This window comes from Choloepus didactylus, chromosome X, assembly GCF_015220235.1.
Source record: "Choloepus didactylus isolate mChoDid1 chromosome X, mChoDid1.pri, whole genome shotgun sequence".
Lineage (NCBI taxonomy): Eukaryota > Metazoa > Chordata > Mammalia > Pilosa > Megalonychidae > Choloepus > Choloepus didactylus.
Window position 1 is genome coordinate 176413103 of NC_051334.1, and position 27442 is coordinate 176440544.

The 27442-nt window shown below is 37.8% G+C and overlaps 1 protein-coding gene across 4 annotated transcripts in view; it reads right to left on the reverse strand.

The window, feature by feature from the left end:
• ATP11C (ATPase phospholipid transporting 11C) overlaps positions 1-27442 on the reverse strand; it is a 198080-nt gene that overhangs the window by 48181 nt on the left and 122457 nt on the right. For 3 of the 4 annotated variants that reach the window (XM_037820975.1, XM_037820973.1, XM_037820972.1), the window contains 12 exons: positions 25841-25944; positions 23569-23619; positions 22579-22643; positions 22170-22251; positions 20614-20764; positions 19828-20025; positions 13312-13473; positions 12456-12607; positions 10513-10584; positions 8510-8583; positions 1776-1879; positions 1152-1333 (listed from right to left, as the gene is read on the reverse strand). In XM_037820975.1, coding sequence (XP_037676903.1) covers positions 1152-1333; positions 1776-1879; positions 8510-8583; positions 10513-10584; positions 12456-12607; positions 13312-13473; positions 19828-20025; positions 20614-20764; positions 22170-22251; positions 22579-22643; positions 23569-23619; positions 25841-25944 — 1397 coding nt within the window. The remainder of the gene's footprint in view (positions 1-1151; positions 1334-1775; positions 1880-8509; positions 8584-10512; positions 10585-12455; positions 12608-13311; positions 13474-19827; positions 20026-20613; positions 20765-22169; positions 22252-22578; positions 22644-23568; positions 23620-25840; positions 25945-27442) is intronic. The other variant, XM_037820974.1, reaches the window with a different exon arrangement.

The following is a 27442-nucleotide window of genomic DNA, read 5'->3' on the forward strand; positions in this document are numbered from 1 at the left end:
TGATGATTCACAGCAATTGTGGAGTCCTGACACTTTATCATGGTGGTTTGCTTCTATATCCCCTACTCCTTCTGAGAGCATTTTCTCTGGCATAATTTTATGTATAAAAGTGAGTTATTACATCTCGTGAAGCAAATGGTATCCTATGGCAGAATTAAGAATCATTACCCTGAACTAAAATGTTTAGAAACATACCAAATGTTCTTATTCACTGGCACTTTAGCATATTTCATTATATTACATATCTCACCATTCAAATACTTACCATGCTTCAGAACAGAAAGGCCCAAAAACATTCTAATCTGACATTGAGAGGAATCAGTGAATCCCCACCCTTGAGAAGCTTAAAAATAGGAAAATCAACAGTCCTGAATGATAATTTAAGTATAATTCAGAAAAACAAAGATAGAAAAAGAATGGTACTTTCTTTGGGCTCCTTTTGGCTAAGGAATAACAATGAGATTAGACTAACTTTCATTAGAATTTCAATGCCTTCCAATGTGGTTGAGTATATGCAACTTGTTGTTTGGCTAAATCTCATAATTTGCAATTATAATTTTTAAGAAATTTCCTAAATTATTTAGAGTCTAAAAATTCTTCTTTCAGGTGTATCAATGCTGGAGTTTTCTAATCATGTCTGGCAGAGCTCGTTCTGGATAAAGTAAACTATTTTAAAGTATGCAAAAACATGTTCTGCTTTGTTAAACCAGGTAAGCTCCTGTGTTGTTCCCTCTACCTTGAATTTCTTTTCTGCTCATTTCTGTCTGTTAAAATACTACCCATTCTTCTAAACACCAGCTCAAATGATGCCTTCTAGCACAAAGCTCCCTACACCCCCCACTTACCCTGGGTAAGACTATTTAAAAAATATCTGATTAATGAATGGATGGCTTAATAAATATTCAAAATAACAAAGTGATGACTGATTCATTCTTCTGAGTCATTTGTATTTAACTTAAAAAATCATTCCCACAAACAGTTCAAAATCTCATATAATGTTTCATATACGCTACAATAAATGAATCTTTAATCCCAATTAAACAACAAAGTCAAATGAAAGATTTCAAAACTTGAGAAAAAGTATTAATCTGGGACAGATCCCACTTAAATTACTGTGCATTAAAATAACAAGAGTATCATTTTCTAGTTACTTGTCTTCCACTGCAGTAGCGCCAATTAAATTCATGTTCATCTCAATATCATCAAAAACCTTTTCCATTTTCTCTTCTCTGTCTTGCAAGGCCATTTTTGCCTCTATGAGCTGTCTGTTAATCTTTTCATAATCATCTGGAGCAACTTCTTTGAAGGCTACACAAAGTGTCCGATACCCATCCTAGAAGCAAAGCAGTAAATCTGTAGTTATGCAACTCACATTTCAACAAAACAGGTTCTCAATAAACATTCTTGCTTTACCCTCTGCATAAAAGAGAAATTCTGGATCATATCTAGGCAGGAAAAAAAAGAACAGATTGCATCTCTAAAGGCAGCATTCCAATAGGTTCAGAATAACAAAGTAATAGTCCTTGGGGTGGGAGGGTGGGGGAAGCAGAAGCAATATTAAACAAAGATTCCTGAAAACTCTTTAAGGTTGCAAATTCTGACCAGAAACTAGCTTTGGGGTTTTAAAAAAATAAGTAAAATAATATTCCTCAATCCCCCCAATACAAAAGACAACAATGAAAATGAGCTAAAATTCATTTAGAAATCACTCCCATAAACATGATCTTCTCTGGCAGTTTCTCATTTACTTATGAGGGTGGGAGATGTAGACTCACCATTGCATTGCGTTCCACGTGAGCTTTGGTTAACTCTATTTCATTATTTTGTACCCTGGGAAAAACAGCGGAGTCTGCCCCTTTACAAAAGAGCAGTATGTCCCCTAAAATAAAGAAGCAAAATATTCAATTTAATATTTTAAAACAAGTATTGGGATTTTTTTTGAACTTTGTATTCTGAAATAATTCCAAACTTACAGGACAGTGGCAAAAAAAAAAAAAAAAAAAAAAATACAAACCCCATATAGAGAAATCCAACATATCTCACTCCCAGATACACAGATTCACCAATTTTTAGCACTTTGCCTCCTCTGCCATATCGTTCTATCATCCATCCATCCAATCTATCTATTTTGTGAACAACTGAGTGCAGATTGTACACATAATACTTATATGTACATTTGTGTGGACAAGGACATTCACTTATTTAATTACTTGAAGTGCAGTTATCAAGTTCATTAAAATTAATATTGATAAAAAACTTATGTGCTAAATTCCAATTTTTTATGTCCCAATAATGTCTTTTTTTAAAAATTTAATTTTATTGAGATTGTTCACAGATCATACAATTATTCAAAGATCCAAAGTGAACAATTGCCCATGGTACCATCATACAGCTGTGCATCCATCACCACAATTATCTTTTTTCAATTTTTAGAACATTTTCATTACTCCAGAAAAGAAATAAAGACAAAAGAAAAGAAAACTCAAATCCTCCCATGCCATTAACCACCCCCCCCCCTCCATTACTGACTCCTAGTACTGGAATAGTACATTTGTTACTATTGGTAAAAGAATGTTAAAATACTACTAACTGTAGTACATAGCTTGCAATAGGTATATCTTTTCCCTATATACCCCTCTATTATTAACTTCTAGTTACAGTGTCATACATTTGTTCTAGTTCATGAAAGAGATTTCTAATATTTGTACAGTTAATCATGGACATTGTCCACCACAAGATGAACTGTTTTATACATTCCCATGTTTTAATCTCCAACTTTCCTTCTGGTGACATACATGACTCTAAGCTTCCCCCTTCCACCACTTTTACACACCATTCAGCACTGTTATTCTCACAATAACATGCTACCATCACCTCTGCCCATTTCCAAACACTTAAGTTTGACCTAGTTGAGCATTCTGCTCATAATAAGCAGATGCTCCCCATTCTTTAACCTCATTCCATATCCTGGTACTTATATTTCATGTCTATTTGTTTACATATTATAACTAGTTCATATCAGTGAGACCATGCAATACTTGTCCTTATGTGTCTGACTTATTTCATTCAATGTGGTGCCCTCAAGGTTTCTTCATCAATCTGTTTTGTTTTGTTTTTTTAAAGACGGTTTTGTTCACCCACCATACTTTCCATCCTAAGTAAACAATTGATGGTTCCCTGTATAATCATATATTTATGTATTCACCCCCATCGCCACTATCTATATAAGGACATCTCCATTTCTTCCACAGAGGAGGAGGAAGAGTCAAAGAAGGTAGAGAAACAAAAGAAAAAGAAAGAAAAAAAGCTAAAAAGTAATGAAAGGAAAGACAGAGTTAACCTAAAGTAGAGTCAGACAACATCACCAATGCTAAGAGTCCCATACCCCTCCCTTATGTTCCCCTCTTAAAGGCATTTAGCTTTGGTATATTGCCTTTGTTACATTAAAGGAAACATAATACAATGTTTCTGTTAACTGTAGTCTCTAGTTTGCATTGATTGTATTTTTTCCCCAATACCACCCTATTTTTAACATCTTGCAAGGTTGACATTCATTTGTTCTCCCTCATGTAAAAACATATTTGTACATTTTATCACAACTGTTGAGCACTCCAGGTTTCACTGAGTTGTACAGTCCCAGTCTTTATCTTTCCTCTTTCCTTTTGGTGTCCCACATGCTCCTAACCTTCCTCTTTCAACCATATTCACAGTCATCTTTGTTCAGTGTACTTACATTGCTGTGCTACCATCACCCAAAATTGTGTTCCAAACCTCTCACTCCTGTCTTTTCTTATCTGTCTGTAGTGCTCCCTTTAGTGTTTCCTATAGAGCAGGCATCTTTTTCACAAACTCTGTCATTGCCTGTTTGTCAGAGAATATTTTAAACTCTCCCTCCTATTTGAAGGACAGTTTTGCCAAATATAGGATTCTTGGTTGATGACTTTTCTCTTTCAGTATCTTAAATATATCACACCACTTCCTTCTGAAGGTTCTGAAGAGGAAGCTGAGCCCCACCTCCTTACTCTTAGGAAAGATATACCAACTAGGGATTTATCATCTGCATTTAAACTGTTGTCTCTCTGACTCTGTTGTCTCCACTCCTGTCTGGGTCAGAGCACTGTGAACTGAAAATAGCTGCAGCTATCTCCTCTGAGCCCCTCAGGTTGAGAGAGAGAAAAAGGGACAGAAAGCCCCCTTTTAGAGCCAGTACCTGCCCCCCCCACCCCAGTTTCACTCATCAGCCAGAGGTAACACCTGGTCTTCTGGGCTCCCCTTCCCAGGACAGATGAGTCTTCTGGTTCTTCAAGGTCAGTCGTCACTAAAAGCCTCTGTCTGTTTGCTGGGGGTTTGTAGCTTGTATTCAGCTGTCCACAATTGTTAATTAAAACCCCAGTTGGAGCTCGGTTGAGCTATATTCGCTTGCTGGGAGAGTGCTGCTGTCTACCACACCAAGGTTTTGCAGCTAAGCCTGTCGTGGGAGGAGGGAGCTCCCAGCACAGTTTGGGTTTTTACTTACAGATTTTATACTGTGCTCTCAGGCATTCCTCCCAATCAAGGTTGGTGTATACATAAACTATGTTCCTATACCCCTCTGCGCCCCACCCCCACCTTTATGAAGTTCTTGTCACAAATTACATGTTTATAACATTATGAGCCCTGAACCAATGATTTGATCATTTTGTGCATTGGCCTTTTAGATCCTGTAGGAAGCAAAAAGTGGAGTTACAAACCAAAACCACAGTAGTGCTGGCATTTATATTTACCCATGCCATTATCTTTATTGGAGAGCTTTATTTCTTGTGGCTTCAAGTAAACCTTCTTGTCTCCATGGTTTCTGATGAGAAATCAGCACTTAAACTTATTGTGGCTCCCTTGTATGTGACATATTGCTTCCCTCTTGCGGTTTGCAGAATTCTCTCTTTTATCTTTGCCAGTTAACAGTTTGTTTTTAACATGGCATGGTGTGGGTCTATTTGGGTTTATACTGTTTGGAGTTTGTTGAGTATGTTGGATGTGTATATTTGTGTCTTTTGTTAAATTTGGGAAGTTTTCAGCCATTATTTCTTTGAATATTCTCTCTGCTGCTTTCTCTCTTTCTGGGATTCCCACAATGTATATACTGGGATGCCTGATGATATCCCACAGGTTCCTCAAGCCCTATTCACTTTGCTTCGTTCTTTCTGGCAAAGTATGATTTCAAATGCCGTATCTTCAAGTTCACTGATTCTTTCTTCTGCCAGTTCCAATCTCAGGTTGAACCCTAGTCGGGAATTTTTTTTCTTTTGAATGATTATTATTGTTGTTTTTTTTTTTTTTTTACAAAACAAATCGTACATTCGATTGTTCACAGTACCATTACATAGTTGTACATTCATCACCAAAATCAATCCCTGACACCTTCATTAGCACACACACAAAAATAACAAGAATAATAATTAAAGTGAAAAAGAGCAATTAAAGGAAAAAAGAACACTGGGTGCCTTTGTCTGTTTGTTTTCTTCCCCTATTTTTCTACCATCCATCCATAAACTAGACAAAGGGGAGTGTGGTCCTTATGGCTTTCCCAATCCCATTGTCACTCCTCATAAGCTACATTTTTATACAATTGTCTTCAAGATTCATGGGTTCTGGGTTGTAGTTTGATAGTTTCAGGTACCTACCACCAGCTACCCCAATTCTTTAGAACCTAAAAAGGGTTGTCTATATTGTGGGTAAGAGTGCCCACCAGAGTGACCTCTCAGCTCCTTTTGGAATCTCTCTGCCACTGAAGTTTATTTCATTTCCTACTCGGGAATTTTTAATTTCTGTTACTGTGGTCTTCATCTCTGCTTGGTTTGGTTTCATAATTTCCATCTCCCTATTGACATTCTCTTTGTGTTTATCTATCATTTTTCTGATTTCCTTTCTTTGACCATATTTTCCTTGAGCTCTCTGAGCACATTTAGGACCATTTTTTAAAAATTTTTGTCTGCAATGTCCCAGGTCTGATCCTCCTCAATGATGGTTTCCAATGCTTTAATCTTTGTTTCCCTGGGCCATCACTTATTTCTTCTTTGTATGTTTTGTGACCTTTTGTTAAAATTTGGACATTTTGATATTTTAATATGTTATCACTGGAATTTAGACCCTGAGGTGTCTACTCCTTAAACTTGTATCCAGCTAACGTTATGACAGTACTTTCTTTGAGTGCCAGGAGCTAACCAAAAAAAAAAGAAGAGGAGAGAAAGAAAACATCTTTCCCAGTCCTTGCATATTGACCTGTATTAATGCTCTCCTTCAGATTAAGTTTCTTCATAAAGTTTGGAGAATAGCTCCAGGCCAAAGCATAGGGTCCTTGTCTGTGGCATGTGTGTGTGGCCTTAGGAATTCCCCTGCTTTTAAAGATACAAATGTCTCTTCTTCCCTAGGATCAGTTTCTTTGCATTCCTAGGCACTGCACTGTATGTCCTACAAGTCAGCAATACCTTGCCCCAGGAAACATGACTTGGCTGTTCTCCCCCAGCATTCTAAAGGAGAGTTCTGTGTGGTCACCTTCTACACACAGAGCAAGTTTTAAGTCAGCAAGTCCCTCAGGCCACCACTGGACAGTTCAGGCCAGACATGCATGTTCCCAGTATGTGCACAAGGGTCACTATCTGTTCCTCCCGGAACCAGGACCTGGGATCAGCACTGGAAGTGCAGGCCAACTCTTTGCCAAGCTGGTGAGGGGATAGGAGAGGAGGCAGTCAGGGCATCACGAGATCCTACCATTTTTAAGTGGCCTTTTTCTCGATTTGGCACTTGCCCTGTTACGGCTATCTGTTAGTTAACTGTTTTCTGGGGCTTTGAGAAAGATATTTTGGCCAGCCCTTATTGGAGCCCTGAAGCTTCTACTCTGCCATCTTGACTGGGCCAGTATTAGGATTTTAATAACAATTAACTATTAGGGGAACCTCTCTCATGGAGCTACCATGTGTCCTGAGCCTGATTTGCAATGGTAATCCAAATGGAATGAGACATCCTGGCCTTCAGTCTGTCAGGGGAACTCTCACTACTTCTTGAGACCAATATGGACATAATTAATAACTCAGTGTTTACAATATGCCCCTCTATTAAAATACACTCTCTCCTGGTAAATCATGGAGGACTGTGCTTATGTCAAGGAGATGTATCTGTATTCGCTTTGAAAATGGCATTGGCCATGGTCTAGAGTGCAGATATGGCAACTATAGACATCAAGGACCAAACTCAAGCTGAAAAAGTTGGTATCATTTTGAATAAACTATGCAAGGTAGCTTTTAAAACAGTGGCTTGCCAGTTTTTACAGGAAACTTGAGAATAGATTTGTAGAATGCTCAGAGTGCAGCTTTAGATCAGTTCATGCACCCAGGAAAGTATTCATAGTTGAGTGACAAGAAAGATGCTTTACCTTTAGAAGGCAAAGAGCTGAGTTTAACAATTTAAAAAGTGTGGCTTGGAGGTTGGGGCCATTTGCAACCAGACCACTTCCCCAGACATCTGATCATTCACAGAAAACATATGTGGATATGCACACACCAGAAAAGTGAGTATTTCAAATGGTACTTTTTAAAAATTTTCTCTCACTGATTCAAATTGTGTTTAAAAGTCAGAAAACAAATTTCACCATCACAGAGTAAAATCAATTTTGTGACTTTGCAATCACACCATAAAGCATAAATGAAGTTGAATATGCTAACCCAAGAGTCTGTGTGCATCCTCCCAGAAGGCATTCTCATGTTAAGAAATTTGGAACAGAGTTAATATTGAAAAGGAAATTATTGGGAAATAAATCAAGGATATTGTTCTTGGGGAAAAAACCACATACAGACAAATGTGTGTGAGCATCTGAGAGCCCATGTTCACAGCAGGCAGTATGCTCCCCCATAGGCCTAGCAGAATACAGATATGATCCTACCATGGTGCCTCCCAAGGAAATGGGAGAGCCCTAGGATGATGGCACTCAAACTCCTACAAAGAGCAAGCTTCAGTATGCCAAACAATTAGGCCAGAATGCTGGAGTGCAACCATAATGCCTCCTCCAAGAACCCTGGCCCTTAGTCATCTCTAACTCAACTACTCCCAGGAAGTGGAAAACAGGAAGGGAATTAAGAAGGTCAGGGATGGGTAACTGCCAACTGTTTTCACCCAAGGATTCTGCTGCTAGTAATCCCAGACCATCCAATTGTACTGGACTACTGCATCTAGTTCCTACTGGTCAGTACCTTGAGCCTTAAAAAAGCAATCCTTTCAGTTCCTCTTTGGACACCTGCGACAGAAGAGTATAGTTCTTTGGTTTCCAAGAAAATGCATATACCAGGGTTTCTGCCATTGACAATCTGCCAAACTGAACATCTGTGCTTAAATAAGTACATGAAGGCATATTTAAAAGCTACGGCTTTGCCTATCCAGCTAATCCTACACTACTACATGAGATATTTTTTTCATGAAATCATTTGTCAACATTTAAACCTACAAATGGAAAAAAAAATCAAGTTTTAGAAATATATACCTGTTTGTGTCTTTACAATTACACTCATACGTCGGCGGAGGGCATCAAAGTTTAAGGTGTGAAGAAGTTCATACCTTGAAGAGAAATGAAAATAGTAAATCATCTAGACCAGAGTGGGAAAAAGAAAACAAAACAGAGACATCATAAGATATATAAAGATCTTAAATGAAGAGAAAGTTGTCATCTTTGGGTAAGGGTGGCTGGCTGTGTGCACCCTTGTGTCTTTGGAATTTCTATGCATGTAGAACATACTGTCAAAGGACACCAGTATTGGCTAAGGGATAGCTATATTCTCTCATTACATTTCTTAAAATGGTAAGGAGAATAGGAATAGAGGACAAAGGCAAGGAGAACTGTCTTACCAAGCCCTATATGGAGGGGTCTAGAAATAGTCCCACCCTTGCCAATTATTTTACTAATATATATGGAGTACCTGCTACGTGTCAGGCACAGTGCTGGGTGCTGGGGAATAGAGGTGAATCTGTCTGAGTCTCTTCCTTCATGGAGCTCACCATATGATGGAGGAGGCAGAGGATAATGAAACAACAACCCCCCCCATTCTGCTAAGTAATGTAGTAGAGGCACTCATAGGGGTGAGGTGAGAGCACAGAGGGAAGCCATCAGAAGGAAGGCTTCCTGGAAGAGGTAGTACCTGAACTGGGTTTTACACTTACCAACAGGAGTGATAGGATGACAAAAGGGGGCCATGGCATTCCAAGTAGAAGGAAAAGCATGTGCAAAGGCAAAGTGGCATAAGAGCATGTGGCCTATGGGGGAACTTTGAATAGCTCATCAGGGCCTGAAAACAAATTGATAGGGGAATAGCAAGAGATGAAGCAAGAGAAAGAAGCAGCAGCTAGGAAATGTGAAACTTTGTGTGCCATGCCAAGAATTTGGGATATTATCCTGGAAGCAACAGTAAAGCCATGGAAGGGTTTGAACAGGGGAATGACATGATCAGATTGCTCAAATTTGTGGGTGGATGGCTGCCCATTAATCAGGTTAAAGAATACAGGAGAGTTAAAGAGTTAAATTACCGGAAAAAAATGTAAGAGAATATTTTCTTGAAAATAAACAACTTGGATATATGCATTGGACCAAAAATATTTACTATGTAGCATGGTTTTGGTGGGAGTGAAAGGGTTATTCATTTGAAATGTGTGTGCATATGTGTGTGCTATAAGCCATCCACCTGTAGCATCTCATTTGTTGGTGCTGGCCAGATAGGGACACTGTTGTAGTGTCTGAACTCTGACAATGACTCTGGGCTCCCGGACGTCAGGCCAAAGAACTCTCCTCTGGGCTTCTAAGCATCCTACCCCATGGGGCATATTCCCCAAGTGCCTCTACATGCATTACAGATGTCTTAAGATGGTTCTTATGAGTTCCAGAATGGAAGTCAGGTAAGATAATCACATTTCAGGTTCAGATGAAAGAATTCAAATTAATCAAAGAGATTAATTAAAATCTGCCATTAAGTCAACACGATTTGACATTGGGGTCTTTGTAGTAAAAGAAGGAAATGTGGGCCAGAGTTGCTTCATAGTATTTGCCCTGAAGCTCACACCTGAGCATCTACAACAAGCCAAATAAAAGGCTCTGGATAACAACAGAGCTGCCATTACTGGATGGGCTTAAAAATGCCAGAGTGGTCTGTAGCAGAAGGGTTCATGCATGTTCACTAATTTTTCTTGCAGCCTGTGTTAGAGACCTGGAACGACATCTAAATTTCAGAACGAAAATCCCAGCAGAGAAAGGGATCATTTAAGGCTACTGGACCCGTGTGGGAACCAAATGGGAATTCTTTCCATCCCAAACCTCAGCGTCTGCCATTCTAGGAAAATGGCATTTCCTATTCCAACTACATTTACATAAAACTCTGAACAGAACAGAGTCCCATATTTATAGATGCATCCAGTTTCGTTTGCTGCCCTTCCTGAATCCATCCAATGTTTACTGCAGGGTTAGGAAATGAGAAAAATCAAACACACAATGCTACTTACTCTTCTATTTCTTTTCTTTGGTTCTCTACTCTCATATGGCCATTCTGAATTCCTAAAAATGTGAATCCATACCTGTCAAAATCAATAAAAAAGACCTTTGGGTATCTCTGAAGAATGATTACTTTTCCCTTACACTAGATTTTGTTTATTCTTTTCTTCTCTATCATATGATCATATAACTGCACTTCCCCATACTGGTCGAGTTGATAACACATAGCAAGTCAATGCACAGTCAACAAATTGTAACCAAGGGAGAAACAATTTTTAATTCCAACTCTGTAGCTAACGGATTGGGTATCCTTTTGGTCACATAATCATCTTGGGCCTCATGGGTAAAACTGGATTGTCAGTTATCAAATGTCATCAAAACTGCCAGGAGAAATTAGAATGATTAGGAAGCACTTCAGAAATACCATGTATTGTACAAAAAGTAACCACAATTATACGATTTGCAAAATATAATATGAACTCTTGACTTTCTAGCCAGCCTGTTAAATAGTCATGCAAATGACTATGGTCTGTTAATTTCTGATGGATATAGTAGGAACAAGTTCACAGAAATGTTGCTATATTAGGTAACTTTCTTGGGGTAAAGTAGGAACATGTTGGAAGTTAAGCAGTTATCTTAGGTTAGTTGTCTTTTTCTTACTCCCTTGTTATGGTCTCTTTGAAATGTTCTTTTATTGTATGTTTGTTTTCTTTTTAACTTTTTTTTCATACAGTTGATTTAAAAAAGAAGGGAAAGTTAAAAAAAAAAAGAAAAACAAGGAAAAAAAGATGTAGTGCCCCCTTGAGGAGCCTGTGGAAAATGCAGGGGTATTCGCCTACCCCACCTCGATGGTTGCTAACATGACCACAGACATAGGGGACTGGTGGTTTGATGGCTTGAGCCCTCTACCATAGGTTTTACCTTTGGGAAGACGGTTGCTGCAAAGGAGAGGCTAGGCCTCCCTATGGTTGTGCCTAAGAGCCTCCTCCCGAATGCCTCTTTGTTGCTCAGATGTGGCCTCTCTCTCTGGCTAAGCCAACTTGAAAGGTGAAATCACTGCCCTCCCCCCTACGTGGGATCAGACACCCAGGGGAGTGAATCTCCCTGGCAACGTGGAATATGACTCCCGGGGAGGAATGTAGACCTGGCATCGTGGGACTGAGAACATCTTTTTGACCAAAAGGGGGATGTGAAAGGAAATGAAATAAGCTTCAGTGGCAGAGAGATTCCAAAAGGAGCCGAGAGGTCACTCTGGTGGGCACTCTTACGCACAATTTAGACAACCTTTTTTAGGTTCTAAAGAATTGGGGTAGCTGGTGGTAGATACCTGAAACTATCAAACTACAACCCAGAACCCATGAATCTCGAAGACAATTGTATAAAAATGTAGCTTATGAGGGGTGACAATGGGATTGGGAAAGCCATAAGGACCACACTCCACTTTGTCTAGTTTATGGATGGATGAGTAGAAAAATAGGGGAAGGAAACAAACAGACAAAGGTACCCAGTGTTCTTTTTTACTTCAATTGCTCTTTTTCACTCTAATTATTATTCTTGTTATTTTTGTGTGTGTGCTAATGAAGGTGTCAGGGATTGATTTAGGTGATGAATGTACAACTATGTAATGGTACTGTGAACAATCGAAAGTGCGATTTGTTTTGTATGACTGCGTGGTATGAGAATATATCTCAATAAAATGAAGATTAAAAAAAAGAAAAAAAAAGAAAATATACATAAGGCAAAAAAAAAATAGACGTGCAAGTTACATCTGTGCACAGCTAGATGTCAATTGTTAAGGTTTGGGAATTTTTCACAAACTTTCTGATAAAAGCAGTTTGGCTTTTTAGTAAAGAATAAGGAGATTTATAAGACAAGGCAAATCAAGAAAATCCAAAATAACTCCTAACTTCCTGTGTGATTTCACTTTCTTAGGAGTGGTACAAGAAGTGCTTACTTTTTAGCTCCCTTCACCAAAGCTATTTCATCTGGTGAAGAAGAGATATAGGTTAATTCAGCTAATTCTGTAGCTCCATCAACAGCATCATTTGCTTTAATTTCCACAGTGTGACATAAACACAAGGCGCGCAGAAAGAGCTCTTCTCGATTCTGTGGAAGGGCAAAATAAGAGTGACTATATTATTTTTACTTCAATGCCTGAGCCCTAGTCAGTGAACAGAGAAAAAGATATTAATGTGGGATAATGCTATAACCTCCAGCAAACTGCACAACAGATATTTATAAATTCCTAATACTCAAATGAGCAACATATACTCCTCCTGGTACCTAACGTGCGTTCCCTGGTTCTCAGTTAGCTTAAGCCTGGGGCTGCACTCACTCACACAGGGTATTTTATTTTAGCACCACCTAATACCAAAGCAGTGACTTCATGGCCTCAATGGGTTCTTTCGGTATCTAATTTACAATCCAGCAATAGCTCAGGCGCAGGGAGACTCTGATTCATTTAATGCCTACACACTACTGGGACTTTTATGATTTAAATAGATATCATTCTTAGAGGAGCTTATATTTTAAAAGAAAAAGCATGCAAAAATCAGGAGCAGACAGACAAGGAAACGTTTGACCCAAATGCCTTTTCCCACAATTCCCTCTACTTTTAAAGTCTACTTGTTTAGAAATTCTGGAGGTATTAGTAATACAGGAAAGGCGAAGTCAAAAGAACAAATAAAATGGCTATTCAAAAGTCTATGTCATGTGCCTACTGGCAAACTCTTAATTTCTACTATGCAGGGTTTATATGTGCGTATGTAGATTCAATTCTCAAGGTAAAATGGTAATGGAAAAAATGTCACCTTATCTGCTCTGTCAAAATATGTTAAGGGCCCATCAGTTTGAGAGAGTCCATCAACTTCCTGAGTTACATCTTTATACTTGTGCCCATCTATGCAGCATTCAATGAATTCCATGCTGTTTTCAGTGAGTGTTCCTGTCTTATCTGTAAATACATAATCCACCTAAAAACAAAGACACAAACATATACATTTTCATTTTCTTCCTGTCATTTTTTAGTTAGCTGTATGGCAAGGCAATTTTCACATCCATAGAATATCACCTCTTAAGACTTCTTGTCAAATGTCAGGTAATTACAGAGGCAACATTATCAAAAGAATGAGAAATGAATATTTCTAAAGAAATTGAAATAACAGCATGTCTAAGGCAGATCTAATCAAATGTGGAAGATGAATAGGAAGTAAAAAACACATCTATTTTATCAAACTAAGAGCAGTTCAATTTAACACCTAATTCTTCTGCTGTAAAGAAGTTACAAGAAAAGTCAATATTTCAAGAGGGAAACAAGAATATACTGACCACTTATTTAATTATACATGCACGCATATTATCTGCTGATATGGTAATCATCAGTTGAAAAAAAATTAATAAAAACGTAAATTAATTGGGTTGTAGCAAAACAAAACAAAACAAAACTAATGGGTTTTTTCCATGAAAAATAAAATTTTCTTTAAAAATACTGGATTGAAATGAAATGTACTGCATCACATACTGTACATAAAAGGTAAAGACTATAAATAAATAGGGAAAATAATGTTTCAGTTACCTCATTAAGAGACAAAATAGGTCAATAGTGATCAAAATATAATTTAAATTTCTTCCCACATACTAAGTATATTTTCAGACACTCCTCAAAAAAGTTTCCAAATTATAAAAAAAAAATAGTAGAGTTTATGATGATGGGTCAAAGTATAATACGAGCACACTTTCATAAATAATAAGCTGTGAAATAATTTTCCATATAAAATAAACCAGATTGAGCATTTCCATTTTATCTCAGTTTTTATCTCTTCTATTTATAACATCTGGCTTTTGGAAACCCACAATTTTATCCTCTTTCTTGGCAATTTATGCTTAAATGGTTAAAATTATGGGCTGACAGGAACAAGCATAAGCACAAGATTAAGGTTTTTATTATGTAAGGGAGAAAGAGATGAACTCAAGCAGTAGTTGCTTTCTAATTATTTTTCAAAGCTTTTCACGGTAGCAGCACTGGCACAAATATAGCATTCCAATCTTCCTATTTTTTTCCTGTTAGCCAGCCAAGTTTGAATTCTCTCTTTAAGTTGATCCAAGTGGTATAATTTGTGTATGGTTTATGTTTTTCCAGTTAAAATGAAACGCTGTGGGGCTTTATTCTCATCAAAATTATTAACCTTCATTTTCCCCCGAAGGTTGTCCTGGGTTGTTGTGTCTCTTGCGCTTGGACAAGCATTAACCCATTCAAGAAATCTCTTTTATTAGTGTTCTAGTGTGGCAGTCTTAAAAATATAAAGTGCAACTTGCTTGCCTGTATGTAAGCGTTCGTGCAGTATGGATCTGCACACAATCTCACAGGTACAAACCAACAAACCATAACCTAATGCAGTGGCTATAAACTAGGGTGCGCATCATCCTCACCTGGAGGGCTTGTTAAAACTCAAGATTGCAGGACCCCATCCCCAGTTTCAAGGGCGGGGCTCAAGATTTTGCAGTTCTAACAAGCTCCCAGGTGAGGCTACTGCTGTTGTTCCCTGGATCTGCTCTGAGAACCACTGCCCTAATCTCTGCCATATACCCAAGAAAGGGGTAGGAAGAGTCAGCTGTGACTCATATTAAAATGTATGTTCTAAAAGAAATTTTTAAAAAAAATTTAAAAAATAAATAAAATAAAATGCATGCTCATATTTAAAGGAGATGGATAAAGAGAGAGAGACTGCTGCTTGACTCTATCAAGTAGCAGCCCCTCTCTCCCTCTCTCTCTCTCTCTAATGATGGGTTTCAACTTGATGTAAAGTCCCCTTGTTATGGGCTGAATTGTGGGTCCCCAAAAAAGAGATGTTCAAGTCCTATCCTTTGGTACCTGTGAATGTGACTTTTTTGGAAATAGGGTCATTGTAGACAGAATTAGGTAAGATGAAATGAGGTCACACCAGAGTAAGGTGGGCCCTTAATCTGATATGACTGGTGTCCCTGTAAGAGGGGAAGAGACACATGCAGACAGCGGGGAGATGGTCACATGGAAGGAGGCGGCAGAGACTGAAGCACTGCAGCTGAAGGCAGGGAACATCAAGGAGGGCCGGCAAATACCAGAGGCTAGAAGAGGCAAAGAAGAATTCTCCCCTAAGGTTTCAGAGGGAGAGTCGCCCTGCTGACAACTTGATTTCAGACTTCCAGCCTCCAGAACTGTGAGACAATACATTTCTGCTCCTTTATGCCACCCAGTTTATAGCTCTTTGTTACGGCAGCCCAAGGAAACTAAGACATCCCTCCATGTCAGCAAGCTCAAAGCCATAATTTTATGGATGGAAAGCCTAGGTGAGATCGCTGTTGTAGGGTAGAAAGAACCCTGAACTGTAGGTTGAACATATGAAAATACCAATTTTCTTGGTCAAAATTGGTCAGGTATCAGCATTTTGATATAGTTCAACCTAATGGAATACTTGGATGGGAGTCTTGGCTCCACCAACTTTGTGACCTCAGGAAAATCTCTTCATTTCTCTGAACTTTGAATATTAGTCTTAAATAATAATACCTGCTGCACAGGACTATAAAGATTAATAAATCACAACAATGAACATATTCTGTAAAGTATAAGGTACTATATAAGTGTTTACTATTGCTGTTGATATGACTAAAATCATGCAGTACTAGACTGTTACTACCCCACATTCCCTAAATTTTTTTGATTGATTATGATCATATTGCTATAGTTAGGTTCAGTGTGTGTGTTCCCCCAACTACATGGTGAAGGACTTGAGGGCTTCTTGTTTACTTCATAATAGTAACTCCAGTACCTAAAACTCATCCCAGATACACAGTAGATGCTCAATAAATAATCACTGGATTGAATTATTGAAATAAGAGTATATACTTAAGACCAGTCATACCCTTAGGTATAGCCCCAAGACTGGCAGGGGATATGAAGCAAGAGGATGTCCCCACAATTTTTTCAAGATGGGTTGAAACCATTTATCTAAAAGATTGATGTCTGATCATAAAAGACCCCATTATTTTTCAACTCAACTAATCATCAGCCTACCTCCTTTTGTTTCTCATGTCATACATGGGCCTAGACATATCCTTTTTTACTACCAATGTGAGTCATTGTTGAACAAGTTAGGCAACTGTTTGCAATGGTATTGATGGGAACAAACTGACTCTGCCTTTAGTAACATAAAAAGCTTCATAGTCCTGAAATCATAACTTAACAAAGAGAACACTGGCTACACTTAATTTTGTATGTACTGGTCCACTGAATACTAAATGGCTTAAGAAACCATTTCAAGGGTTCTTCGCATTTTCATTTAGGTAGTTTCTACACATGTAAGCCAATAATGATGGTGAGTTGTTTTTACACAGCACTAATTGAAGTGGAGGTCTGACAATTAACTTAGTGATTTGACTAAATGACAATCACATCCAGAAATGTCGAGTTTGGTGGGGGAAGAGAATGGTGGCTGAAATGAAAACTGTGCCTTCTTTTCAATGGTCAATTTACCAGATCATTACCCAAAGCTCTACTTTACTTTCTGCAGTGTTAATATAGTCTAGACGATAAGAACAAGATTATGTTCCCATAGGTAATGTGGAGTCTGCTGAGGTGGAAATCTGTAAAAAGGAGATAGGAGTGTCTCATTGAGTGGAACCTGGCCTGGGCATCCCACCTTTCTCTAGTGAGGCATAGTTAGAACGATTAAGTGTCATAAATAGAACGATGCTGTTCTTTTCACAGTATTAATTGAGGCTAGCCCCAGGCTGGCCATGCTCATCCTTAGGTAGGTTAATCCACCCAGCCAGGCATTGGATCTCCAACGGGCAGGCTTGCTCAACATCCAGAAAGTGAGCCACTAAATCGTTGTCAGAGAAAGGTTTATCAGAGGTAGCTTGTATGCCAAAAGAAACTTTTTTTTTCATTCAAAAACTCTGCAGAGTGATGCCTTTAATTGGGACTAGTGTACTTCTTTCTACTCAGTCTGTGTCTCTGAAAGAAAACTTCTGGTTTAAAATGGCTGCGGTCAGAAAAAAAAATGGCTGGGGTCAGCTGTGGCAGCTCATGTCACCCATAAAAGAACCATCTGGGAATGATATCTGAGGGAAAAAGCCATTCATACTTTCATTTCTTGTTATATCTTTAGTGTCCCAGTGTTTCTGGGGAATGAGAACCACGGTCTGGGACATCAGAGTCTTGAGGACAGGTCTGGACAAAATGGTATCTGGAGGGTCCTAGCACCCCTGTAATTGCAGCTATCAAGCTGGGACTTTAGTTTAGGTGAAGACTGTGTCAAGAGCAGAAACAGAGGGGGCTGGGCAGCTAGATTCAGGAAGAGTGATGTAGATACAAATTAGCACCGTTTAAAATAAGTGTGAGGACTTGTTCCAGCCACACAGTTCCATTAACTGAATTTGCATCTCCTAGTCACAAAAATGACATTTCCACAGCCTTGACATTCTAAATATCATGAAAATTACAAGCAAGCCAAAAAAATCCCTCAGCTCATGGAGATCATTACATGGAACACACTATTTTCAGACAAAGGGAAAAACTTTCTCCATACTGATAAGACAAGCACCTAAGAAGGCATCACTTGAAGACTCACAGCTGAACTGCACGGCATTAAAAAATAAATGCACCTGGGTTAGAGACTGGCGCCTGGGTTACATTGGTATATGAAGCAAAATTGTTTTTACAAAAAATTAGAGAAGTTGTGAGTTTACAGAACAATCATGCATAAAATACAGGATTCCAATACCACCCTATTATTAACACTTTGCATTGGTGTGGAACATTTGTTATAATTGATGAAAGCACAGTTTTATAACTGAACTACTAACTGTAGCCCATGGTTTAACTTATGGTTCACTGTGTTGTGCAGTTCCATGGTTTGTTTTCTTATAAAATTTTTATTCTAGTACCATATATAACCTAACATTTCCCCCTTTTTCTTTCTTGTTTTTCTTTAGAGAAGTTTTAGGTTTACAGAAAAATCATGTAAAAATTACAGAATTCTCATATAGCCCCTTATTGTTAACAATTTGCATTAAAGGGGTACCTTTGTTACAACTGATAAAAAAATATTATAATTGTATTATTAACTATAGTCCATAGTTTACATTAGGTGTATTTTTCCCCATAAACTGCCCTATTATTAATACCCTGTATTGGTGTGTTACATTTGTTATAATTCATGAAAGAACATTTTTATACTTCTATTATTAACTATAGTCCATCACTTACGATAGGGTTCACTGTGTTGTACAGTCCTATGTTTTATCTTTTAATTTTTATGCTAGTAACATATATACAACCTAAAATTTCCCCTTTTAACCATATTCATGTATTCTGTGCTGTTAATTACATTCACAGTGTTGTGCTACCATCACCACCATCAATTACCAAAACTTTACAATCAACCCCAATAGAAATTCTGCACAATTTAAACATTAACTCCTCATTCCCTACCCCGAACCCAGCCTCTGGTAACTTATATTCTAGATTTTGACTCTGAGTTTACTTATTCCAATTATTTCATATCAGTGAGACCACGCTTTTGCGTCTGGTTTATTTCACTCAACATGATGTCTTTCATGGTTCATCCATATTATCACATGTATCAGAACTTCATTCCTTTTTACAGCTGAAGAATATTCCACTGTGTGTATATACCACACTTTGTTTATCTATTCATCGGTTGGTTGATGTACACTTATATTCCACTGTGTGTATATACCACACTTTGTTTATCCATTCATCGGTTGGTTGATGTACACTTGAGTTGTGAAGCAAAATCATTTTGAGGAGTGCATGCTCTCACATTTTCCATTCATTTAAGTTCCTGTACTGGAATAAACAACTCTGTTTGCTAGGTCTATATTCCACCTAATAAGAAAAGTACCAAGAAAATGCCAATAGGGCAACTCTGGTCACTTTTGTTTATGGAACAAAATACATTTATAAAATAGCTATATTTACTACTCCATACTCCATCTACAAATGCTTATAGATAGTGATGAAAACTACATGTTCCTGTTGCAATGCATTAACCCATAATCTAACATCATCACCAGGTAAGTTTTAAAGAGAATCCCTATAACATTCAAATTTAACACATAAATTTGGAATCCTTTTCAAAAGTGCCATCAAAACAAGTGATGATATAGCTATGAAAACACTGCTTGCTTTCATTAGTTGTCTACATAACAGAATTCTCCCTGAGTCACATTTCCAAATACAAAATGGTCACACACATCGATAATCTAGACTATAAAAAAGATAAGTTCAGTATGTTAACTTATTTTAAATAAAAATGTATTCTAACCTGGCCAAGTTCTTCATTAAGGTCAGATGTGTTAACCAGGGCTCCTTCCTTAATTTCTTCATCATAAAAGTCCTTATCCCATGAAATGAAGAAAGAACCCAAGAATTTCTGCATTTCTACTGTGACATACATGGAGACCGGAATAATAAAGTTGAAGAGAACCATAAATGATAAGAAGTCAGTGAACATTTTCAAAACCTAAAACATAAGAGAGAGTTCATGCTAATTAGACGTACAGTTCCAGCAGACAAGTATAATATTGTTAACTTTCTTTTTACATGTTAAAAGCACTGCTCTTGCTATAAAGAAACTTCCCACAACACTACATCATTGTAGTCAACATTATCACAGTATGTGAGAACAACGTTTAAGAACACCCTCAATTTTTTTCATTATTCTTCAGTGTATATACCTTTTGTCTTAACACTTCACTCCCGAAAGTTTTCTGCACCCCAGGAATATGAATGTGAGATCTAAGTTGATATGTAGGTGTCCATTATGCTCCTTTCATGATATATATCACAAGCTCATTTTATACTAGAAAGCCAAAACTTCTTGCCAAATTGTTTAAAACAACTAAAAAGCTAATGATAAATATAGATGCTTAAAGTAAAAAGAAAACAAAACTCAAAATCTTCTTCAATATTTAATGGTATAGTGCTACCATACAACCAAAAGAAAACCTGAAAGCTAACAAAAAGTATCATTTCTCTGAGCAGGGTTTCAATAAACGGTGGCTTGGTAAAAAAGTCCAGTAGTTAAAATTTTCAGCATAAAACCGATTACCTTTAAAGTCTCCCGCTCTTTCTGGGTCTTTTGGTTATACCAAGGTTCATCATTATATGGGGTACTTTGCCAAACATACTTTAGAGTAGTGCATACTGCAGCTTTGGTCAGTAAGATAAATAAATACACAATCAGGAAGGCATTGATGGATCTGAAAAATAAAAGATTACAGACTTAAAAACCATCCAATTACTTAAAAATTCAACCAGATATAAATTAACCTGGTCAATTATCTAATGCTTTTCCTATGTATGATGTGTGATCACAGCACAAGCCTAAATGTAGAAACCTCAGTTAGCATGGCTGTAGCATCACTCTCAAGTGGCAAAACGGAAAAGCCAGCCCTGAACTGTCTGTTGGTCACCAATGTGCCCCAAAGGGTCATGGATGATTAGCTTGACATACCTTTAGTAAAGTTCCTATAAAGTGATAGGACACACACACACATACATCCCAAGTTATTATCAACTCAAAACCCTGGAGCACACAGTTATAGGGGTTTTGTAGGTGGCTGTATGTGTCGCAAGGGAGAAGGTTGCAGTGAATTCTGAGGACAAGGATTGATACATGATTAAAAGACTGACCCCCACAGATGTCCATACTTGCTGACCCCTCCTCCTTGGGATCAGCACTCCACGTGGCTGAGGAGTGAAGAATAACTGGGCCATCACGAAGACCTCTCCAACATTCCCTGGAATATTACCATCTATATATGTTATAAACCTAACAATCAAGTTAAATATTGTAATTATTGCTTTATATAGTCATGTATCTTTTTTAAAGAAATGAAGAGAAGAGTAAATACACTCATATAAATAGAATCTTTCTTGTGGGACAGGTTGGCTGGCAAAAAATTCTCTCTTCTTTTTAACCAGAAATCTCTAAGTCTGACCAGATATCTCTAATCCTTTTAGAAGGAGGAGCTTGTCTCTATTTTCCTGAATCCAAAAGCTTTGGGGTAGCAAATGTGAAATCCTTACATTCCATGTAGAGTCTTCCAAGTCAGTATGAAAGTGGAACTACAGAAGGAAATGTCACTGAAATAGTGGTTGCCCATGCCGACCACGGAGAAAGGTCGATGCCAGTGGCACCTGGCTTGAAAATCTACCAGGTACCACTTAAAACGATTTTCCAGGAGACAATTATCTATGTTGTAGAGCTTCCTTGCATATGACAACTAGAGAACCCCAAATAATGAGCTCCATTTCCAGTAGCAAAAGGAAATGAATTTACAGTTCAGGTAAACACTGCCCTTTAAGCAATTCAAGTAAATTCTGCCCTTTAATAGCTGTGTGAGCTTAAGTAAGCCACTTAACTTCTCGGAGGCTATTTCCTCATTTGTAAAGTGAAGAGGCTAACAGGAATTCTTTCACAGAGTTTTTCAGAGGATTAAACAAAATCAAACACATAAATAACTGTGGCACAGTTTTTAAAACATAAAAAGTGCTCAAAATGGTAGCTATTATTGTTGATGTTGTATTTTTATGGGTATTTGCAATTACTGAGGAGGTGGTTTCAGATCAATAATGACTAAAGAAATTGTGGTGCACACTTACTTTTCGACAGCAGAACGTTTCTGAGATTTCCCCTGGTAGTTCAAAGCCATTTTGGTTTCCATCCCAGTGTAAACAGCAACTCCTAAGGATAAAAGTATATAATGAAAACTAGGTTACAAATGAACTTGCCAACCAATTCCCCACCCAGTCTGCTCTATCAATTTTTAAATCCATAAAAGTAGGAATTCTTAGCCCTCTTCCGCTCACCAGACAGTACATCATTTATAGTATTTTTTAATTCTATATGGTTTATTTGTTATATTTCACTTTAGTTTATCTTCTTGTAAATTCCCAACACCTAAAAACAGATTTTGAGTAAGTGGCAATATCTGCCATTTTCAATGTTTAATGTGCACTACTTATTCACAAAAAGCCTATTTCTCATAAGTATATTTTAAAAATTGTTCACCATATATCTTCTTGGTATTTTTTAGTGTGGCTCCTTTCAGCAAGAGATTTTCAGGTCCCAAAGACCTAAATAAAAAATGAACACAGCTTATTCAAACAACCCAAAAGCATTCATCGACTCTGGGGACATACTTTGCCCTGAATCAGAATGTATCTGCCTACTTATATCATATGTGTAGTCCTCAGGACAAGATCAAAGATCCCTCCCTCTTCAGTTACTTGAGGGTTACAGCACAGATAGAAGCAAAGTATGGGAGTAGCCAGCAGAGAGATAAAAAAGATTCTGAGTGATAGACAGCCAGACAACAAAACAGAGAAGCAAACAGGGAGAAACAGAAACAAAGGGTGACACAGGAGAGGCTGGGAAAGCAAATGTCAGGGGAGCACTCACTGACGCATTTGTAGAAAATAAACCCGCTTTTTGGGGGATCACTGGGCACCCTGCATTTCTTTTACTTCTTTGTGACTGTGACTATAAAGGCCAAGTGGAAAAGTTGAGGTAATTAACTGGATGACAGAAGGGGGAAGAAAACAGCCCTTCATGTAGGAATTATCCAATCATAAATGATCAGTCTTTCATTTTATTAAGTCAAATTAATTCTACCAGCATTTTACCAACTGCCCCATTCCTCAGTTATTCTCCTATAAACCACGCTTCTTCAGATATACTTCCAACACTATCAGCCAGTGCAAAGCCAAACACAATAAATACAGTGGATATAACAAGTTTGGGAGTAACAAATTGTCTGGAGCTCAGCTATTTTGGCAACCCCAAGTATCACCGCCAACACCCCACCCACAGATCCTACCACCACAACCCTACCAATCACAAGGTTATTACTTACCCATTAGTGGGACAATGGCTAGTTACCCCAAGTTTATTCACCTTAATATCCCTTTCTAAAAAGAAGACACTGGGCTATTTAATGGGCTAAAAGGAGAAATACACCCCCACCCCCAAAAGGACAGATTAAAGGAATAACAAACTAACCTGGCAACAGCCTCAAGACTATTACTATAGATATTGATTCGCCCAACAAACCTGTAAAAAGAACATAATAGCAAATGTGTTTTCTACATTCATGTGCAATCCATATACTGCAAATATGGGGATGAATCAAAATACAAACAATGTAAGAGAGACAGATAGGCTTTGAATGAATGAACTACAAAAGTCTATTATATTTCTGAAGCATAGTCATGAGGAACTGGTAAGGCGGGTAACATTTTCAATTGATTCTAAATTTGATTATCAAACTCTACTTGGCACTGTACATGCAGTCAATGCCCCTCCCCTTTATTCTTTTATTTATATAAATAAAATGGTTTCTATTTTAAATTCATGTGAAGAAAGGTTTTCATTGCTTAAACACAACTTCTAAAACCAGTAGTTGTTACACTTAAGCATACATCAAAATCACCCCGAGGGCTTGTATATACTAGATTGCTGGGCTCCACCCCTGAGATTCCCATTCAGGTGAGAACTTGCATTTCTGCGTTCCCAGGTGAGGCTGATGCTGCTGGGCCAAGGACCACTTTTTGAAAATCATGGCATCAGTCTTAGAGAATGAACACTTGTTTACAATCTCAGATATTTCTTGCCTGTGTCTTGGAGCTGATCTCAGTACTGAGCTTGATATAATCACTTAATACAGCTAGGCGGATGTTAACGACATCATAAATACTTATGAATTGATTGTGCCTGTCACCTTTTCTGCAAAATGGGGCAAAAAAAGCCTAACCCCTCCTTAAGAAGAGTGTTAGAAATCTTTTATAATTTGGATTATAAAGAGGGCTTTTTTTTTTCTTCAGAAAAATGGAAGTCTTACATTACCATATACATAAAGACCAAGGGTCTTTTCATTCATGCATCATATTATATAGTAATTGTGCCAGAACTGTGCTAGATAATGGAGCTACAGCAGTAAGCAGGAAGGACATGTGCTCTGCCCCTCCAGAGCTCATGGTCTAGAAGGGAAGACAGAGAAGTAAACCAGCAAATACAGTGCAAGTGATTAGCACTTAGGATGGTGGCAGTACAGGGTATTCTGAAGTTACACAGCAAGGGCACTAAATCTAGTCTAGGGAAATTAGGAATAACCCTCCTGCCCTAAACTTTCTCCTACATATTTAAGGCAGGCAAGTGAAACGTTTGGGGATTTCCCTAAAAATGTGCAAAGGTGTAATATTATTCTTTAACCCAGGCAGAACTGGTCATTCCCTTTTCTGACCCCATGGGCCTTGAATTCACCTCAATTATCTCACATTATAGTAAGACGACTTTACCATTTCATCTCCTATGGAAGTTCCCTGTAAGCTCCTTGAAGGCAGAGAACAGCTATTTTACTTTACGGCCCTAGTTTCTAGTGTCAAGGTGGACACAGAAGAGGAAGAAAAACCATAAAGAAGAAAAGATGGGAAGGAGGGAGGGCACTGTCTTCATAGTTGGATGACTATTTTGTTTTCCACTACTGGGCATTAGTGTGAGCCACATCCAACCACTTGGTCACCCATTATGACCAAGAGTGTGCGTTAACAAGACTGACATGGGTAATGGATGCCATCTGTAACTAAGTGTGGAATAGAATGAAAATTAATTGGCCCACATGGGGATAAAATCTGTTACTCTACTCTCATTAGGACCATGCTCTAATCAACCGAACTAACCAGTCTTAAAATAAAATGCCAAATGTTTGACAACCCACTATGACTGTTAATCAGCTAATCTACTCCAGAGAGCCTAAATATGGTATAATAGCGGAAATTATACGATTTTACTGTCCCTCAACTTAACTGCTTATTGTGGACAATAAACAGCCTATTTGCAATCCTCAGGTAATCATGAACATCATAAAAAAAGGGTGGAGTGCCTATTAATTAAGAGTGCCATATCCTCTTCTTTCTTTAATGTAGGATGACCAGCAAAAGGGTTTATTTTTGTTTTGAATAACTCTGGTAACTGCCTCAGTCTGATACAGCAGCCTTTTGGGATGGCACAATCTTAAAACTTGATGGATGGCTATGTTTACAAATGACAAAAAGGAAAGTCACATGTAAGATGCCTGGATCCACAACAGAGATTGTAATCTTCTTGCTTACTACTGTATCTCCATTATCTTAGACTGGTAATGAACAAGGCTGATTTGATTCATTTCACTGCCAGAAGGAAGAGACAGCTCATGGTGGGTGTTTCTTTGCAACACTGGAGGTAAAGAGAAGCATGGCCAACAGACAGCATTAAAATGAAATCAGGTGACACTTACTTGTAGAGGTCAGGTTGAGGCTGTTCACATTCAATTGCTGCTCTGAGGGTATCAATGGATTCAGCTGTACATAGTGCAATAGTATCACGTACTGCATAATGTGTCTAGATAAAAGCAGAAGAAAATAGCAAAAACATCAACAACAAAAAGTGTTTCTTTTCACAAATCTTATACCCACCCACCTGATTCCAGGGACACAGTAGGTTTGCATACAAGGTTTGGGCAGAATAATACAATTACTGCTGCACATAACCCATCAACTAAGTTTGATGACATTATTCATTAACAGTATTAACAGATAATTAGAATGATAACTCTGCTGCAAGGGGATATCAAAGATAATGAAAAACCTAAAAGTTCTTCTTGATACTAACAGCTGAGAAGATTCCACTTGCAGCATACATATAATTAACTGAGAACCCCATGAAAAATTCAATAAACCAACTTTTTTCTCATATTTATAGAATTGAGACCTATTATTTTGCTCACAACAATGTACAGTAATGTAGATATACACATATAAATTAAATATAACCCTTTTGGTCGTAACAGTGCTGCAATTTTGCCAGTAGCAAGAAAAAATCATTAATAGCTCCATTATACAAATCGCATAATTAATACTCTTTAAAATGTTCAAAATGGCTACATTTCATATGAGGGGCAGGGAGAGGATGTGTTTTACTTTAGTCACACAGAACAATCCACTACTGTATATTATGTACTTCATTCATGCAAAACCCAAAGTGGGCTCCATCAAACAAGAAAGTGCACCGCTTACGCAGAAGGCAAAGCTGTTGCCATGGTCTTTAGGGAATATTATGGAACAGCCTGAGCTATATTTAAAATGATCTCCTGATTTTGAAAACCTCTGTACTTCTGGCTGATTTGATCAAATTTACTTATTTGAGAAAAGAACCACTTGAAAGCTTTCTTCCTCTAAGCAAAATTTTCCCCTATTAGGGAATCTCTAGGTAGATCTCTCGATTTTTATCTTGACATTTCTTAAAATATAACTTAGTTTTTGAATAGTTTAAATGCTACTAGTCCGTCACCAAGCCCTTGAAGTACAGAATTAGTCACCTAACAAAGAATCAAGTTCCTTTTTTACATACTTAGTTGTGGTCCTCAACTCCAGAGAAAGCCCTCCAAAGATACGCCCAGAGGTGAGTACATTTGTACCCCCTCTTTAAAGGTAGCACATAGAAAACAAATTGTCATGCTCCATGGAGCTCTGGGCAGTGGCCAAGAACTGACTATGCCACAAATGACCAGGAAAGTAAATTCATTCCCAGTTTGAAAAAATTTATGTTAACAAGTTTATAATTCTTCCTAGTTGCAATAAAGAAAACATTTACTAAACTATACCCTAAAGTATTAAAAAAGGAATCAAATTATTCCAGGTTAAATTTCCTATATCCCAGGAGTAAACATTCTCTTTAAGCACATATTCATCACTTTTAGAATAAAAATAGATCAAATTTTAAAGTTCGCGCACATGATGTTATCTTTGGAGTTATACAGTTTCAGCCTACAATTACTCCAATTTTTAAAAGCCTAAATAAAATGTTAAGTGGGTTATGTCAATGTGGAATGCAAGCCGTG